At 45.2% G+C, this 19,139-nt stretch overlaps 1 protein-coding gene across 2 annotated transcripts in view; it reads right to left on the reverse strand.

Annotated features, from left to right (window-relative positions):
* Nucleotides 1–3,310: 3,310 nt before the first annotated feature.
* The window catches only part of Rhbdd1 (rhomboid domain containing 1), a 1,230,872-nt gene continuing 1,215,043 nt past the window's right edge, over nt 3,311–19,139 (reverse strand). For both annotated transcript variants that reach the window (XM_052192139.1, XM_052192138.1), the window contains exon 7: nt 3,311–6,633. In XM_052192139.1, coding sequence (XP_052048099.1) covers nt 6,539–6,633 — 95 coding nt within the window. In that variant the 3' untranslated portion in view covers nt 3,311–6,538. The remainder of the gene's footprint in view (nt 6,634–19,139) is intronic.

Below are 19,139 nucleotides of genomic sequence, written 5' to 3' on the forward strand. Positions count from 1 at the left end.
CCCCCACAACAAAATTACATGTTGATTCTCATAGCATATAAATTACTGATTAGAATTATTTATACCTAGCCAGTTCTTAATGTCTCCTTTATATCTAGTCACAAAGTCACTGTACCACAAAAAGTATCCCAATTTCCTGCAGGGACATTATGAGTAAGGTCTGCAGGGAACAAACAATCCACATAAAAAAAAAATCAGCTTTCTGCAACGGTCACTGCTATTATCTGCAAGGAACTCTGCATAGTGCATTTTAAGCTATGACGTCTGCCTGACACGTCCACGCGAAATGCTTGAATTTTATGGTGCTTCAATATTTAATGATTCGTTGGAAAAATGTGAAACATGGCCATTAAACTGCATCCATTTCTCTAAACCATGGTTTTAAAGTAACAGATTTTTATCACATAACTTTTGCAAGATGCCTGACCTACTACTGAAGCATAGATATTTGCTGTATTGTCACATACGATGTGGTTCATTATATATAAAATTCTGTGGCGGCTTCCAAGACCACTGTTGTTGATGAATGTATTTTCCTCTAAGCTAAAGCAGGCTTCCTCTCACATGTGTGTGTGTGTGTTCTTGTCTACAGACACATGTATGAAGTTGTCTGTATGTATGTGTTACATGTATGTAGGAACAACCCAAAATGGTTCTTCCTCAGGTGCCATTAGAATGAAAAAATAAATAAAAAGGAAAAGAAAATTACTGCTTATAGGTATGGTAGAGAAGAAAGCTTATTACAAATGATTATGTGAGAGATCATAGCCAGAGACTGGGACATTTGGGAGAGTCCAAAGTAGACGTGACCAGACTGAAATGGGCCATGGGAGAAGGGGAGGGTAGAGAGAGGAGGAGGGCAAGGGAGAGGGGAGGGCCAGGCAGCCAGGAAGCCCAAAGGTACAAAGATATGAGTAACCTGAATAATTGGATTATACAGGGAAGAGCAGCCCTGGCCATTTGAGCTGGAAAGTTCAGGGCAAGGGGTATGCCAGGCAGGAAGGCCCTATAATAGGTAAGGACTGAGAGACACAGGGAGAACCTGGCTGCCAGCATCCGCTGTATGTGAAGTAGGCGCCTCAGCCAGGTTTGAATCCTAACACCATCTATCTTATTTTTTGAGACTGCTTCTTCACTGGCCTGAAACTCAACAAGCAGGCTAGCTTGTTGTCCAGGGAGCTCCAGGTACCGATCTGTTTCCCTGTCCTCAACACTGGGATTACTAGCATGAGTCACCAAGGTCTGACTGCTTTAATGTGGGTTCTGGGAGATTTAGGGCATCCTCGTGTTCTCAAGGCAGACACTCCTGACTGAGATATCACCCTACCACCTCCACACTCTTATTGTAAATCTACCCTGTAATGTGGTCTACCCTTAGCACTGACTTAGGAGGAAAAGCAAGGTGATCTGCAGAAGTGGGGAGCCAGGGCTGGGAAGAGTAAGATGTTGAGGATCTGTGAAGCATAGTTCTCTATTCGGCGCTGGGTGGGGAAAAGAAATGAAACCAGGCCTGGCAAGAGGGCTGCGTCAACTACAGGCAGCGCAGAGGGCAGTATGGCTCTCAGCCTCCCATTGGCCTCAGTTGTCATGCTGGCTAAGTAAGATGAGACTGTCTACTTGCAAGGTTATCTGTGGGGCTGAAGGTGTGAAGGCCGACTGTAGAACTATACAATGTAAGGCAGTGTTATTTGTCCCTGTGCTATGAACTTTACATTGCTATGACGAATGCCCCAGAGAAACCACTTAAAACTACAGTTTATTTGGCCATGCTTTCAGTTCAAGTGTGGCTGGATAAACTGGGGTGTGAAGAGGAGTCTCATAGAGTGGGAACAGGTAGCAGAGGCCGCTCACCTCACGGTGGCTAAGAAACAGACCGAGAGCGACCGAGCCTGGCTGAAGCCCCCAAGCACATGCCTGGACTGGCTTAGTCCAACTAGGGTCCGCCTCTGAACATTCCCGACACTTCTCAGTAGCAACGCAAGCCTGCAACATATCAGCCTGAAGCGGGGGACACGGTGAAGAGAAGGGGCATTTCGTATCCAAACTGCAAGTGTGCGCTGCTAGGCATGGGAAAATAGGGAATATTTGAAAATGGGTGATAAAATGTCACACTGGTCTCAGAGAAGCCAGTTTGCTTTAGATAGATATAACTAGGCATCGAGAAGATGGCGCAGTTGGTCAAGTGCCCATGGCATGGGAATGATGATCTTAGTTTGGCTCCCCAACACCAGTGTACAATCAAGCTTAGAGCGGTTCTGCATGTCTTACCCTAATACAGAGAGGGGTGGAGTCAGGTGGATCCTTGAACTCTGGCTAGGCAGTCTATGCTCATCAGAATGCCTGGTTCAGTGAGAGACCTTGCCTCAAAAAATAAAGTGATGATAGTGGAGGCTGGAGAAGTGGCTAAGGCACTGGCTGCTCATTTAGAGATGAACCGAACCAGAGTTTGGCTCACAGCATCCATGTTGGGCAGCTCACTGGTTTCAAGAGATTGAATGCCCTCTTCTGGTCTCTCTGGGCACTTTTACACACACACACACACACACACACACACACACACACACGCACACGCACACGCACACGCACACGCACACGCACACGCACACGCACACACACACACACACACACAAACAGAAGAACGCATGCATGGTCACACATGCATTTTAGAAGCAGTTTGCCTTACTACCCATCATGGTGTGAATGAGCGTCTTTGTACTTCCATCCTCACGTATTTATTGGTTCAGAGATTTCTATGTACTGCTGAAGGCCCAGTGAGGACAGACAAGGATTCCAGTCCCAGTTCCTGCCCTGGAAAGGAAGATGGGTTCTCATGGCACAACCAATTATCTCCAAGTCACACGTGGATACTGAGAGACACAGACCCAATAAAAACAGTAGGTCTGTGATAGGAGCCATGGTCTCTCGGAAAGGCCTCAATGGACGGCATGAGAAGAACAGAGAGGGCTGAAGGAGACGAGATGCTGCTCCTTACACAGCACTGGAAAGATCCCAGCATCAGAAGCATTCACAGCCTGGATGGTGAGACCAGTGTGCGTGGGCTGTTCAGAATAAAGGGGAGTCCAGAGGGCGGGGAGTCCAGAGGGTGGGGAGTCCAGAGGGCGGGGAGTCCAGTGGTTGAGGTTAATGGCTCTGACCTTTTCCATCTGTCAACAGACAAACAATAAGACATCCGGGACGATGAGAGGTATTGCTAAAATGGGTTCTGAAGCCCAGCTGGCAACTGTGGTTGGAGCTGAGTGAAGAGGTATTTTAAGTATTGAGCAAAGCAATGAATCGAGAGACTTTCAAGGCCCTTCCAAGCTTAGAGTTTATGATTCTAAAATACTGGCGAAGAAAAAAAATGTTGGGACAGCGGGAATTAGGTCAGAAAATTTCTGCAGTGACCCATGGGAAGGAATAGAATGGTATACTCACAAGTACTTGAATGCATTTCTTTCCTGAACACGGATCCCTAAATGAGGTCCACTCTCTGTGGCGGGGTTACCCCTGTCACTTCACAGCCAACTCCCCTGCCAGATACCCCAAGGGCTAGTTATTCAGGGCTTCGTGCCAGCCTCAGCAGTGGGCGGTTTTAGGAGCAACTTTGCAAAACTGCTTCCCCTGATGGCTTTCCATGTGTTGCCTCTTCAGAACCGGGAGGGGATTCTGAATGAAGAGATCTGTTAGGCTGACTGACCACAGCAAACTGTGGGAACTGGACACGAAAGACAGCTGGAGGACTGCTAGTGAGTCGAATTTAAAAACCCGCTCGCTCTTGGTGCTTACTCCCTGTTGGAAGCAATTAGCTTCTGCTACTCCTTTTTAGACCAATTCCAGTTTGTTGACATAACTTTGAGAATTCCTTATTGTGGATGGGGCAAACACAAAACAAAAATGTAACGACGAACAAAGAAAAGAATTCCAGACCCAGAAAACAGTAAGCACTTGGCTACAGGCAAGCCCATGACTTGAACAACACAATTCTTATAATTTCCAGACCATCTTTATTCTGGAAGACATGTGGTTTTTACTTATCCCTAAAATGATTTTTCCCACATCTGTAATAAACATTGGTGACATTCCACTCCATAAATAAAGAAAAAGTGCACATTATAACTACACAATCCAAAATTGGGATTTCAGCGTCTTTGTCCAACAAGTCAAGCAAAGCAACCAGGTACTGTTATTGCACTCAAGCTCTATATACAAAGCTAGCGGGAATTCTAATAACTGAACAATAACTTTGGTGGGAAAATAACAGTTACTGAGCATTTTGAGTGTGGCGGGAGGGAGACTGGGAAGGTTGGGCAGGTCAACAGCAGGCTATGTTCTAGGGTCATTCAGAACCACATCACGCACAGACATGATTTGGTGCAGGTATGCACAAATAAGAATAGTGACAGAAGAGTGTTAGGGCAGAATTTCCAGGGGCTATCAAAAGGTGGCAAGTAGGGAAAAGGTTATTTCTCATTGTGGTATGGAAGGTATAGCTTCAGAGCCAGGAATAATTTCCCTTGACCATTATAATTTCAATGTGTTTGGAGGTACCGGCTCATGGGCATAATTCATAACATCAACTGGCCGTGGCTTTCCACCAATTACAGATTAAACTCAGGTGCTCAGGCACCACTGTCTGGATAGCCTGTCTGAATGCTGGACTCCATACATTTGCTTAGTCCATTCATATGCAAGTGTTAAAGACATTCCAGGTGGATCCATATTAACATGGGGCTGCACAGTGGGCAGGCACCAGGTGTGTCAAATGCGTAGAATGGAAACTGAGATGTTAATAGCCTCAAAATGCCAGCCTTGGGCACCAGTGCCTTTTAAAGCTGAGAAATTGCTTGTACTTTTTATTTATATTCAGTGAGTTTCTTTCCTTCCTTCATCTTCTCCCTTCTCCCCTCCCCCTTCCTCCCTGTCTTGAGACAGGGTATTGATATATAAATGTGTATGTGCACATGTGTGTATGTGTGTGTGTACACGTGTGTGTGTGTGTGTGTGTGTATGTGTGTGTGTGTGTGTATTCTGGTTGGCCTGGAACTCCATATGTAGACCAGGTTGGCTTGGAAGTCATATCCTCTTTACCGTCAATTCTGAGTGCTAGGATTAGACAAGTGTGCCACCAAGCACAGCCTATGAATTTTCTTAATGGACACAGAGTATAATGGACACAGAGTACCTAGTATTAAGTTTGTTTTGCTGGCTACATGTTTCTTGATTCATTGTATAAATTAATCTTCTGAAAGCAGCACATGCTCACACACACACTTTAAAAAATAGAATATGAAACTGTAAACAAAGAAAGTCAGGTCCTATATGCCTGCCCCCAGAAGCTAATTGGCATAACCAGATGTATTCTTTCCCAGGTGTTTGCGTTGTGCACAGGAACGCCTGTCTACACCTGTCCTCACTGGAAACTAGACACGGAGGGTGAGTTAGAGTCACCATTGTTGCTCCTAGCTCCCTTTGAACTAAACTCTCCCTGACTGTGAGGCGACACCCTGTCTTGTCTTTTTATTCTCAGAACACAAGAAATGCCATTAGTGATTTGGACAACGCATGTGTATAAAACACAGCATTTCCCTGGAGCAGTTCTCAGACACTTGTTTATGACAAACTGCAGTCATAGTGGCCAATGAGAAGGCACTTTTATGAAGACAAAAAAAAAATACTTGCTGTAGGGGGGATTCCCTGTGAGAACCCCATATAACACCTTCACTTTGCTGTGTGTAAGTGTGTGTGTGGCACCGGCTGCCGCTCTGCAGAGCAGTTAAACAAGTCTCATCTCCTTCTCTTGGAGGGGTGGCTCTGACCCCAAATTGCTGGTGCCACATGATATCTAATGAGCGAGTAGGTTTCTTTCCCCCACCTTAGATCTTTCTTATTCCCCTCCAGTCCGACATCCTACATATGCAAGAAGGCAGGCGTTGTGAACATCAGGCAAACTTAGTGGCCTGAGTATTCCGAGGGGCCTTCGTGAAAGAGCATGGAACACCCTGGGAAGGTAGCCACATCCTCTTCCCATACCATGGAAATATGCCGGGAGGACAGGGGGGTGGTGGCACTGCCCCTCCTGCTAAGTCAGGCACCTGGCATGCCAGGCAGAGTGAGAGCTGACCCACTCACCTGGTGGAATAAACAACCCACTTCCTATTAAGGGCCCGGTCTTTTCAGCTGGTGAAATAACCCACAGTGTGGATATGTGCCACTGAGTCTGGAGGGAAGGAGAGAAAAGTAGAAACTAGTCCCAACTGAAGAGGTGACCTTTGGTTTAGGAGCGATCACAGGGCTACACAGGCCACCCTGGGAAAGCTGTGGGCTTCCTGGGACAAGCCTGGTGTCCAGACGTGTCAGCCGGGCTTGGGCAATCTGGGCACACAAGGGCCACGGAGTACCTGTTCGTGGCAGGCGAGAGTGATCTGCAACAATAAAGGTGTGCTCTTCTTTTGTTTAAAACCAATCAGGGGCTTGGGGAGTAAAGTGAACGGGCTTCAATCACACAGCTGGAACACACCTTCCCCTGCATGGTGCCATATCACTGGCCATCAAATCTGTGAAGACGCTGCCTCCTCATCTCTTCTTCTGGCGGGAGCCGGAACCCATACGGCATTGGGCCGTTTCTGGTATTTCCTGCAGTGAGATGGCAAAAAAGGGAAATTACACACTGCCTATCCATCGTTCTGACATTTACAAGGCACCGTGTTCTGTAGGATTCCAAGAAGAGAAAACCAGCTGTTTTGGTGCTGTCTTCATTTCAACATTAAAAAGACACATAACAAACAGATTTCAACGTTAGCTGTCAATACTAATTTTGACACAGAGTAAACATTTTTAGCGTGGCTCTGTCCGTGAACTTAATTTGATTCAGTCTCAGCTTCTTGACACTCAGTCCATGATGACTCTGTTGTTCAACCATGCTGCATCATTTCCGTCACGACCAACTCAACTAACTCCTCCAGAGCGAACCCACTCCTAACTCTGCTGGCTGGCCTCCCCTTTCCTCCCTGTAAACTGCTGGTACGCCAGCCTGGCCATCAGACGCACACCTGGCTGAGACACAAGAGTCCTACCTCTCTGGAGGCAACAGCCGCACTGGCACACACAATGGAGCCCAGGAGCAGAGTTAACTGACCCAGAGGCAGGACTACACAATGTCTCAAGCCTTTAGCCTCAAGCAGCTCACTGCACCTCCCCTCCCCCACCCCAACACAGATGCTTTGTTAGCTGACACACAACAGTACAAGCACAATAGTTACAGGTCACATGACTGAGAGGGAGGCTCTTCAGGCTGTAGGCATATTCAGAATACAGGTTGAGAGAATCTAAGCATGTCAGCTGGTATGTGGATGCATGCTTTCAAAGAGACATACATGGTCCTTGATCTTAAAACCTCATGGAGAGGTTCATCCCCTCTGTTGGATACAGGTAAGTAGGTGCCACCAAAGTGCCACACATTTCCACTCCTGGATCTGCGAGCCCTACTAACTGGCTATGAATCCTTTCATCACCTGAATCACCAAAGTCTCATTCCCTCTTCCAACGCCTGGTCAGTCCTGAAGTCTTCCCCTAATACCAACCTTTTAGTGGTCAGCCACTCTCTCTGTTTATTGTCCTCATTCAATAGCTGTTACGTTCTGCTGGATAGTGTTGGCATCTGTGTGCACCTCTGCTCCCTACTACCAGAGACAGAAGCTCTTAAGGTGGTAGGGGGACATCTCTGGTGCTTCTCACCCCTCGAGACCTGGATCAGCCCTTAATGCATAGCTGCTGTCAAATAAGCAGGGTCTGAACAGCAATTGCTTACGACTTCCAGAGGGATCCGTCACCGCTAGACATCATTCATCACAACTCAGGGCTGACATGGCTGATTCGGGGGAGCAAAGGCTTTGGACTCACTGGCTAGATGGCAGGGTGAGAAGGACAACTGCTTCCTTCTGGGCAAAAGCAAGTGCACATGGGATCCTTTTTGCTCATACTGACAAAGTGGGGGATAACTATCACAACTATAGTGAGGTATCAGAGAAATGGGGGGGAATTGATTTCTGAAACAGGGGTTGAAGAGTCAATTCAACCCATGACTGGGATTTTAGTTATCAAAGAGAAGTTGACAAAAGGAAGTCAAGACACTTGTGTGATTCTGTGTCTGTATTGTGCCAGGGATCCCAAGGCTTACTTCTAATGGTCCTCTTTCCTAATGGATACTAAGACAATGACCTCTTAAGCCTTAAGTCTTAAGACTTCTTGACTTGAACAACCAGACTGAATAGGAAAGGTTGCATACCCATAGTTATCCCTGATAATGAATCTTTACTTCATTGCCTTTTAGTGAAGCAAAACACATGTGATTGGCTTAACCCAGATCAAAGATGACAGAGAATAAATACTTAAGAACTTTCACCATAAACAGTTTATGAATCTTCAAGATTTAAAGTTTCACAGGATACAGTTTTACCATCTTTCTAAAGGAATTTGCCTTTGTTCAAATGGTGCATTTTTGAAATGGCAAATTCATGAACCAAATCAACCCCAGTTTATTGCTTAACATTGCTTCATGTAATCAGATCCAAATCCTACTTTGCTGTTTATGGCTGCCTTTTAACAAGGAATTCTTAATTGCACTTATGAACACAGGCCAGTCAATCTTTGACAGCCCACTGCAGATGGGAAAGGAGTCAGTCAGAATGAGATGTGGGGAGAATCAGGGGCAGCTTCAATGTGGTAAAGCTGCCACCAGGCCACAGGCCACAAACCAGAGCAAGTGGAAGGTCCTCAGGCTCATCAAGGAATCCAGTGAGTGTTCTCTGTTGTATTTCTATGGGGGGATCCAACATTGCCTTTGGGAGGACCAATGCTCTCATGACAGAAAGAAGAGCAAAGAGTTAGGGGGCAGAGGATGGGGGTTCCACAAGTCCAGTGCTCTCCCCTTCTTTCCTCTCCCCTCTTTTCTTCCTTCCCTCCCTTCCCCTCCCCCTCCCTCTAGTCCCATTTGCAGGGCATTCAAGGATAACCAAGGCTTAGCCAACAGAAGAAATGCCCCATGCGGAATAGAGGACTCCCACCTCTATCCATCAGAGGTATGAAAGTCACTCCATTTATAGAGCCCTCTCAAGGGCTCCTGTTCCCAAGCTTGTCATCCCAGTTCCACTGATGGGCCAATTAAAAGACAGTGACAAGTTAGCAAGACAGCTCAGGTCACTTGGCCAGTACAGATGGGAACCATCTTGGAGCCAAGGTTTTCTGACCTCTTACAACCTACCCAACTGCCATCACTCCTGAACCACTGAACAAGTTAAACACCATGCCTTCTCACCATGTCTGACCTGCTTCTCTTCATGGTTATGTGAACTCACTGCTATGTGGACAGAGGACCAGGGAAGTCCAGTCTAAGCCAACTCTCATGAGCCTTAGCGAATATCAAAGACTCCGGTCTAAACTACCACCTTATGTTTCATTGACTTCCACTGCAGACTAGAGTAGGTTGGTTTTACAAGAACACCACAGTGCTACAGTTTCTATCAGCACTACAGCATCAACTCAGGCCTCAAGTTCTGGGTATTTTTAAAAATTCTTCAAACTCAGTTTCTGGTAAGAGCAAAGCCACCTTCCTATCTGAATTGCTTATTTCAGGATCCAAACACTATCACACGCCTGATCCTACTTAGTGTTTATGCAGTTTTCAAATGTAAATAAATCTCGGATATTCTGAGAGGAATTTTTAAGTCAGGTGTCAGTCAGTCAGTCAGTCATCCACCTGCTGCTTGCTGTGTGTGTACTGTGGGTCAGCATGGCTCTGGACAAGGCTCCTGTCCACTCTGCCATCCAGTTCCTTCCTTTGCATTGATTAAGCAAATTTCTGTGGTTTCCACCCACCCACATTATTGATGACTGTTCTCTGTTCAGGGTCCTGTGGACATGTCTCAGAGCATCTCAATCTCTGATACAAGCTCACATTTCTTAGGGATACAGCACAGGGCCTGGGCTGGCTTCACATGGGTGGAGGACATCTCCAGTTTCATAAAGGGAATATGTTAGCAGAGATTCAGAGATGGCTGCCTGGGTCCTCTCTGGGATTTGTGGACATAACCCACATAAGATACTTTATGAGGCAAGCCCTGGTTGGTTCTGTGTGAAGGGAGCTGCTGACCATGGGGGCTGCTGGCCCTTGAACGGGATCCTTCTTCTTTTATCTATTGCAGCTGTTTTCAACACAAGGGTCGTGGACTGCATCTCAGATATCCTGCATCTCAGATATTTACACTACAATTCAGAACAGTAGCAAATGTAGTTGTGAAGTGGTAACACTGTCATTTTATGGATGGGGCCACCACAACATGAAGAGATCTGTTAGAGGGTCACAGCATCGGGAAGGTTGATGGGGAATCGGTGACTTATAGCTGCATGTCTTTATAGCTACATAAGCTTCCCTTATGTTGGCCTTAGTTTCCTAGTTTATGAAATGGGATGGTGAGGGTGGCTCCCACAAGACTGTTCAGAGGAATGGATGGCGCATATACATCACGTAGCAGCACGTACTATGCGCCTGTGGCATCCCTAATGCCATCAGGAATGTCTGTGTTTGAAGAGAACCAATGCCATAAGAACACACAAAATGAAATCTCAAGATCCGTTAACTTTAAAAAACTGAAGAAAAATATTAACTTATCCTTATGTGCACTGATGTCTTGCCTGCCTGCATGCCCGTGTAAGAGGGGGACATCCTCTGGAACTGCAGTTACAGACAATTGTGAGCTGCCATGTGGGTGTTAGGAATTGAGCCTGGGTCCTCCTGACGAGCAGTTGGTACTCTAAGCACTGAGCCGTCTGTCCATCCCCAATTAGTAACTTTTTAATGAAAGAGTCCAGTTATGGTTATGGGTGCTTTCAGCAGTGATTTGTAGATGTATGGCGTTGTTAGCTACTAAACCCTTGCTTTCTAAGAAATGAACAGCAAAGGGTAATTAACATATGTCACTGGGCAGTACATACTTGTAACATGGAGGAGCCCTTGGGCTGTTGGGAAGGACCGAGTGTCCCATGTGGACCTTTTTTCCATTTAGTTAAATCGCACATTGACCATTTACAGGCCCGGATGAAATGGTCTGGCTCTGAAGAACCTGGCAAAGAATATCAGTGTTTATGAGACTCACCCCGTGCCCCTGAAAGTGGAGGTCAGACCCCAGTCTTACTCAAAGAAACAGTAGGCATGCTTCAAAGGGCCTCAGGAACTGCTCAGTTTAAGACGACACAGCTCGATTACAGCACCAGTAGTGAGCTCATACAATTTATTGATTTGTGGTTCTTGATGGGAAAATTTCAGTTTTCTACCCTTATGAATAATGCAGTAACCTGTATATTTTATGGCTAAAGGAAGAGAAGCAATCTTCTCCAGATCAGAATTGCTGAAGAAGGCTGAGAGTTGACAGCCACTGTCCTACTAGTCAGCACTGGTGTAAACAGGGATGCCTGGTGTGCTGGCATGCACAGATGTACACATGAGCCAAGCACTCACGCCATTCAAATTATACTACCGTGAAGTCATGGGATGGGATCATATCTTTTCCTTAAGTTGGAGAGCTAGACAGGAAAAAAAGGGGGGGTGGGTGGTAGAAACTAAATAAACCGCCATCTGCCTGTGGTATATCTGTCAAGGAACAGCAGCATGGGCTCCTGTGCTCTTTCAAGAATGCTACTTTATTAGAACTGCAAAGGCCGCTGAAAGGCCAGCTGCTATGTCATTTACTTAAAAAGACCAGAAAGGTCTGGAAGAAACCCCACCCCTGCTCCAACAGTTTAGAAAGATGATCTTTGAAGAGGGGTGGGTGCTTAGGTACAACTTTACTCTTGGGTTCATTCTTGGGTTCATTGATTATATGATCTCTCTCTCTCTCTCTCTCTCTCTCTCTCTCTCTCTCTCTCTCTCTCTCTCTCTCTGTCAAAATGGCCTGGAGTCCACCTAAAACCACATACAGACCTTTCATGATGGCTTGAAAGAAGGGTACCAGACAGTCATGGCGTCAACACTGACGCTTTCGTCTTGCCAGCCAACCATCATCTCCGATTGGCACCTGGGATCTCAGTGTGAACAGCTCTGAGATGGAGCAGCGTGGCTCTGCTGTTAAACTCTTTCCATCAGATGGCTGATACTGTGGCCATTTGACACAAGCGACTTGGGATCAACAGGCAAGGAGCTACTGAGTAATCTGTCAGGTGCATGATGTTTTATTATTATTATTATTATTAATCATTTTGGATAGACTTTAATCTGAAATGAGTCTACCACCAATATACAGTTTCTAATACAAACAACATGATATGATGTCTCCCTACATGAGATTATTATAGTCTGGGTACCCCAACATCATGGAAAACTGAAAAAGATATATTTTCAGGAAAATATCCTAGTGATGGGTGTTTCTGCTAGGCTCCCAGAAGAACCTTTAAGGATGCTGTTTCAGGCTTATACCATTAAAGTTCTGTCTGTTGTACTTTGATGTTCACTGCATATTGAATCTGCAGTTCATCACAGATGTGAAAAGAACTTTGGTAACAAAGTGACCACCTCTCAAACCCTGGAAGACAAGAGGAGATGACTACAGTCCTGTGGAATTTGTCATGCTTATATAACATAAGTAGGGTGAGGAAGACTTTCTCCATTCCTCATACACCATGTCACCTGCTCCAGTTTGTCCAGTCCTGCAACCAAGTTGTCCTGATGGCTATACTACTGACTGAACAATCTAGCCACAATACACCATTAAAATCTGTCTGGCCCACAGAGAGGAATGTGCTTGCCTGAACATGGTTCCTACAGCATGTGATTTCCCTGAATTCTTAACGACCTAATCAATGAGGTTAGTAGCTATATCCACCTCACACAAAGATACTGTTCTCAACAAGGGATGGCAGGACAAACACCCTGCTGGTGGCATACTGGCAAAAAGAAGCTCACTATGACCTGTGGGTGGACAACTATTCTCTTCAGTGCTTCTGACTTTGACCCTGGGCAGAAGGAAGCTAATCACAACACATTGATGCTTCCCTCAAATTGCACAGAATCCATTACTTTATATAAGTGTATTTTCAAACAAATTCATAGTCTCTTTAAAATTCTATTTTAATTGTACGGTAAATTTAATTTAACTGTTATGTCAAGCTCTTGAGTCTTATGTTTGATCCTGACTCCCACAAGCCTGTTAATGGAGAGGTGTGACTGCCAGCAAATAGGACTGATTGGCAGGTGACGGTGGGCAACCTTGCCCTGGTTATTTACTTCTCTTTTCTCTCTTCTCCACCTATTCTGTCTCCCTTGTTTTTCCTGGTGACTGGATCTCCCTGGGAAGCAATGTCTGTCCTGAAGACCTGAAAGTCCTTATGTAGTCCAGGCTGACATGGAACTTAAAAAAAAAAAAATGATCCTACTACCAAGGTGCTGGAATTAAAGCTTTTTTGATTACTATGGCTGTAAAACTTAACATTTATCCTTTGACACTGACTGAACAATTAATCTCATCCATGAAAATGAGTAAAGAAGACTATGCATTAACAGATCCCCGTGTGAGAGTGATCTATAAGGTATCTTGATCACTTTACTCCATGCTACCCTCTTGCATGCTTCTCCAAACCCATCTGAAACCCAAATTTTAAAAAAAGAAAAATCTCTGCTGGCAGCTAACCATTGGACAGAGCACGGGGTCACCAATGGAGGAGTTGGAGGGAGGACTGAAGAAGCTAAAGGGGTTTGCAATCCCATGGGTAGAATGAACTGACACCCAACCAACCCCCCACCCCCTGGATCCCAGGGACTAAGCTTTCAGCTAAGGGGTACACATGGTTCCGGCTGCAATTGCGGCAGAGGAATGCCTTGTCAGGCATTGGTAGGAGAGGTCCTTGGTCATAGTATAGCTTGATCTTTATCCCAGAGTAATTTTAATATCATAACTACCACCAAACTCATAATCACATGCATTTTGATACTAAAATAACTCAAAGCAGTTTTAACATTATTTTTTTTTTAACAGAGTCAGCACATAGTTTAACCCGGCTACATTCCCACCTAAGCATTAACATCCTTCTTTTGGGAGTATATGACTCAGTTCAATTTTTATGAACTGAGTATGTGGAACTAAACACACAGGTAGAAATACAGATGTCCTGAACTCAGAAGCTCCCATTCCTTCCTCCGAGAAGGGCTTGTGGCTTCCTTCCTTGTTTTATCAAGTTGAAATACTCTGATCTCTTCATCCTAGCGTCCTTACAGCCATGTTCTTTCCTTTAAAGCCTCTGGGTTGCCTAGGAGTCATTGGTTCCCCACCTCGCCTCTAGCTTATCCCCCCCCCCCTTTCCCCTGCTTCTTCTTTCTGTGCTAATTTCTAACACAAGGGTCCATTTTCACCCACTGCATCCAAAAAGGAATTCACGAAAGTCTGTCTGAGGGGCTTCAGTCTTTACTGTGGTGTCAGTCTTATATCTTTTTGTAGGTGAAAAATTGAGACAGTAGGAGTTTAGGTAACTTAACCAAAAACTAAAGGCTCAAGCCAGCCCCCTTCCCTCTTGGTGCCCCAGGCATGGGTGTGCTAGTCCCAGAGTTAACGCCACAGTCTAAATTGGAGGATGTCACTGTCTTGTTGGCAACTAAGGTACTGGATCTGTTTGAAAGCACTGGGAAGCATCTGCCTTCTGCCCCTCTAAAATTCCCTACAAGTGCCAGACTTTACTTAGGACTCCTGAATGTACCTCCTGAAGTTAATGCCCCCGTTGAGGAAGATTGAGGCACACTATATCCAGCCAGTATTGGTAGTTCACTGTGGTTTCTGAGAGCACGGAGTACTTCTGACTTCCTACAGAAACATGGAGGAACAAGGAGGCAGCTGACTGAGCTGAACAGTGGAGTGCCAGCCTCACAAGGACTCACTACAACAGGAGAGATATTTTAAATGAACGGTTAAAAGACGTTAATGTAAAACGTACAAGGTAAAAATGTTTAGAAACTCTGCTTTAAATCTCATCAAACTTTTATCCCCTTGGGGCTTTATTGTGAAGGGCTTCAGTGAATCTGAGAAGGGGTTTTAAAGGCTTCTACAGACTAATAAGGCTTTATAAAAGAGCTTCTAACATTTCTTCAATCTGTAACAGAATGCTTTGTGTTAGTAATCAGGAGGTGCCTTGGTTTATCCAACCACATAAGCTGAATCTGGAGGTTCAAAGAAACTGCTCACTTCCAGGAAGACCTTTTCTTTTCCTGTCCTTTTGGACTTTTTGTTTTTATTACTGGAAATCATTTAGAGACATTCACTGGGCAAATACATACAATCTCCTAGAAAACTAGCCACAGGCCCAAGGACAGAAGCCATGTAGCGTCCTTCACCCCATGTGACTGGCATACAGGAGGCTATGGAAATAGAGAAATAGATGCACACCTTCAGCCATGGGTGTGCTGGAATGGAAAATAGAAACTTGAAGGTAAAAATAGAGAAGTCAACTTTGTGCTGTGGGTCTATGAGTAGAAGCACACCCTGTCAATGCCAGAATGATCAGAGGTGCCCTTTAGCATACTGAAGTCCAGTCCTCCCAGATGCTGTGGAGTTGCGCTTGGCTGCAGTCCTGGCCTCTCTTGCTGTTCAGAAGGGCCCATAGAAGACAGAAAGGAACACAGGAGTTTGGCTGCTCTTTACTGTTAGCTAGGACGCTTTTGCTCATGTCCTAGAGGCCTCCAAGAGTTCCTTAATGCCCGGTCCAGACTTCTCGGGTGTCTGAGGCCCCCATTTCTTCTGACATTTGCCTGGAAGGGACAGGGACTTGCCACCGTCTGTTTAGAGCTGGTTTTCCTGAAGGTAGGTCTCCAGTGTGATTGACGAGGGCAGACAGTAAAGTTTTAGTGGTCTCAGGACCTAGATGGGAGGTCTACTCACTTCTTGCCCCCTGAATTGGAGTTATATCCAACGAGCAAATTTCAGTTTCACTAGAGAGAGGATAGTTGGTATGATATAGAGTATAGTAAACTGAGATAAAATGTTAATTAGGTCCTTCTGGGGCACAGTGAAGCTGGCCCTGCTGCTGCTCACCACCTGCTATGTCCTTCATCTTCAAATCCTGGTGGTGGTGATAGCAGCCCTGGCCCTAGGCATAGCGGTTTCCACCAAACAGCAACCAGTTTGCCAATGGATGCAGACTCAAGCTGAGAACCTAGTCATTGAACAACATCTGGAATGCAAGAGTTCTGAACAAAGCTAGATTGTCTTAGGCACAGCATGGGCTCGATATGACTCTACCAGGAGCTTAGACAGGTCACTTCTCTCTGGACCTCAGACTCTTCATGTGTAATTGAGAGTGCTAGCCCAGCCTTGTGATAATTCCACACTGAAGTGCATGTGCCAATCACTGGTTCCCAGTGAGTCTTTAGGATTGGCAGGCCTCCCTGGATAGTACAAATTTGCTTTGTCTGCTACCTGCAGCCGGGGTAGCCTCTCTGGAGAGTCGTATTTGGTTCTGACTTTTGGTGGCTGGACATGAAACCGCTATGCTGTTCTCGTTGGCAGTGTCTTCCAACTCATTTGGTCTCACTCAGTGCCCCGCTCCAACACTCTGTAAACATTTACAGTTACTTTATGCTTCTTATTGGAATATTTGGATAACACTGCCAAAGGTAATAGAAAATTCAATTCTTGGGACATTAATACGTTATATTAATAAGATAATTTGTCAATACTAAGAAATAACCATCAAAATATTACCAAGAATTCAATTCCAGGCTTCATTTGGATTCTGCCAATTTTCCTAAGTTTTTATTCCATGGACCAATCCAAGGGATTACAGTCCACTTGGTTTCTTGGTTTCTGGGAGTTTCTTAGTCATTCCTTTTTTTCCTATGACCTTGACTGCCTGGCCAGACACCCAATAGATATTAGGTTTGCTTGATGGCTGGCCTCGAAGTTCCAAATTTTGACAAAGGGAAAAAGAAGCTACAGAAATAAAGAGTACTCTTTGTACATATCAAGGACACATGTCACCAACAGCACTGGACCACTGGTGAGGCTAACCCAAAGGATTGTTTTGCCAAGCACAATTCCCCATTGTACATTTTGTTAAGATTTTATTTTTATCTGTTTTATTTATGTGTATGTATGTGTGTCTGTCTGTGTCTATCTGCACATATGTCTGTAGAGGCCAGAAGAGGGTGCTGGAGATGCTGAGGCTGGGGTCACATGGGGTTCTGCCATGCCCAACATGGGTGCCAGGAATTGAATTCTGGTCCTCTGCAAGCAGCAAATACTCAAAAACACCAAGCTGTCTCTCCAAGCCCACTATAAAAACTTTGAGTTCCAAGAGGATATAGCTTTCATCTTTGCTTCTACAAGTTCCCTGGAGAAGCTGGAAGTAGGGAGTCAGGGCATTTCACATGACACTTGTCACCTAGCTACTCAGGCTTGGGAATGAGCAGCAGTGTCGGAGTCATTCATAGTTGACCCTGGGCTCCATCTCTGATGTCCCAGTGTGGTAACTCCTTACTTCTCTCTGCATGTGACTCACCAGAGAACTTGGTTAAGAAATGGATTTAGATTTGGTGGTGCCAGTAAGTCCAGACACTCAATTTTTACTGCACCCTGTTTGACTATGAATGTACACTAGCCATTGAGACGAAACATCTTTCTGCTCAAAATATCCAGTCGGTTTCTCTCGGTGCTTGCATTTGCCAGCAGGTGGAGGCAGAGGCCTACAACACGGTGTCTGCAGATGAAAACTAGGACACATTCAGCAGAGCATCCGCATCGCAAGCAGAATCAGGGTCATTTTGAACCAGATGGGTTCTACAGAAGACTGTAGATGGGCTGCACAGAATATTAGGGAGTTGTTTACTGTCTAGATGGCCTCCAGGTCATTTGCCAGCACCTAGCAGCTTCCATGCCATATCACAGTTCTTCCCCAGGAAAGACTAACCAGGTACTGGGAGAGAGGACATAGATATGGGGATTTCTCATCAGTTCCAAAGTAATGTGGAATTCATTTTTGCTCATGTGTATGTGCCTTGTGCTGACTGCTACAGTCTAAGCCCTCTCACAACCCTAACTCCAAACCAGAAAGATGAACCCAAGCAATCTGTGGTGACTGTCAAGACCAGAGACTGTAAGGACAAGAACAATGAAGGATTCAAGCCTACTGCAGTGGTTATTGCTAGCTCGCTCACAGGGCTGCTTCAACCTGTATCGGTTGGTGTTCTCACCACTGTAACAGCATTATCAACAGAAATGGGTTAAGAGAGGAAGGATTCATTTTACTCAGGGCTTCAGCGTTCAGTGCAGGGTTGCTTGGCACCACATGCTTGGGTAGAACATGGTAGCAACACGATTATGAGACAGAGGACCTTTCCTTCCTGCTGGACAGGAGGCAGATAGAACAAAGCAGGACGGGGCCAGGTCAGGACATAATTATCAAAGACACACCCAGTGACCTACTTTCTTCAACCAAGCTGCACCTCATACTTTTTGGTACCTTGTAATACCTCAATCATATAAATTCCACAGTCATAGTTTAGCTCCATCAAGGGATTAAACTACTCAGTCAGCTCACTCACATAATTAGTGTTATACTAATTTGGGCATCTCTTTTGTTAAAACTGAATTTTATTTATGTGTATCTGTGTGGGGCTTTGTGAGTGTATGCATATCACTTGCATGCAACGTTCTCTAGAGACAGGCATTAGATTGCCTGGACCTGAAGTTACATGTGGCTGTGAGTCACCATATGAGTGCTAGAACTGAACTTAGGTCCTCTACAAGAACAGTAAGCATTCCTAATGGCTGAGCCAGCCCTCTAGTGCCAGATCTAGGAATTTCTTAGATTAAACACCTTTACAATCAAGATTCGTCATCACACCTTTATTTACCCTTTCTCAGACTTTCTACCTGCCCTGTGTTAACCCACTCCTTCCTTGTGTTACTCCAGAGGAATGTCAGACAGAAGGAAAGGAGGAAGAGAGACCAGGAATACTTGGCCGCTCAGCTCTCTCCATGACAATGCCTGATATAGTATTAGTTCAGGGAATGGATAGCTGTGTAAGAATTGTTAGAAAATGGTTTAACTTTTTTTTCCCTTGCAAAGCACTGGGCTGATTAGAACTTAAGAAAAGTATATTCCATGAG

The sequence above is a fragment of the Apodemus sylvaticus genome, chromosome 9 (genome assembly GCF_947179515.1).
Source record: "Apodemus sylvaticus chromosome 9, mApoSyl1.1, whole genome shotgun sequence".
Lineage (NCBI taxonomy): Eukaryota > Metazoa > Chordata > Mammalia > Rodentia > Muridae > Apodemus > Apodemus sylvaticus.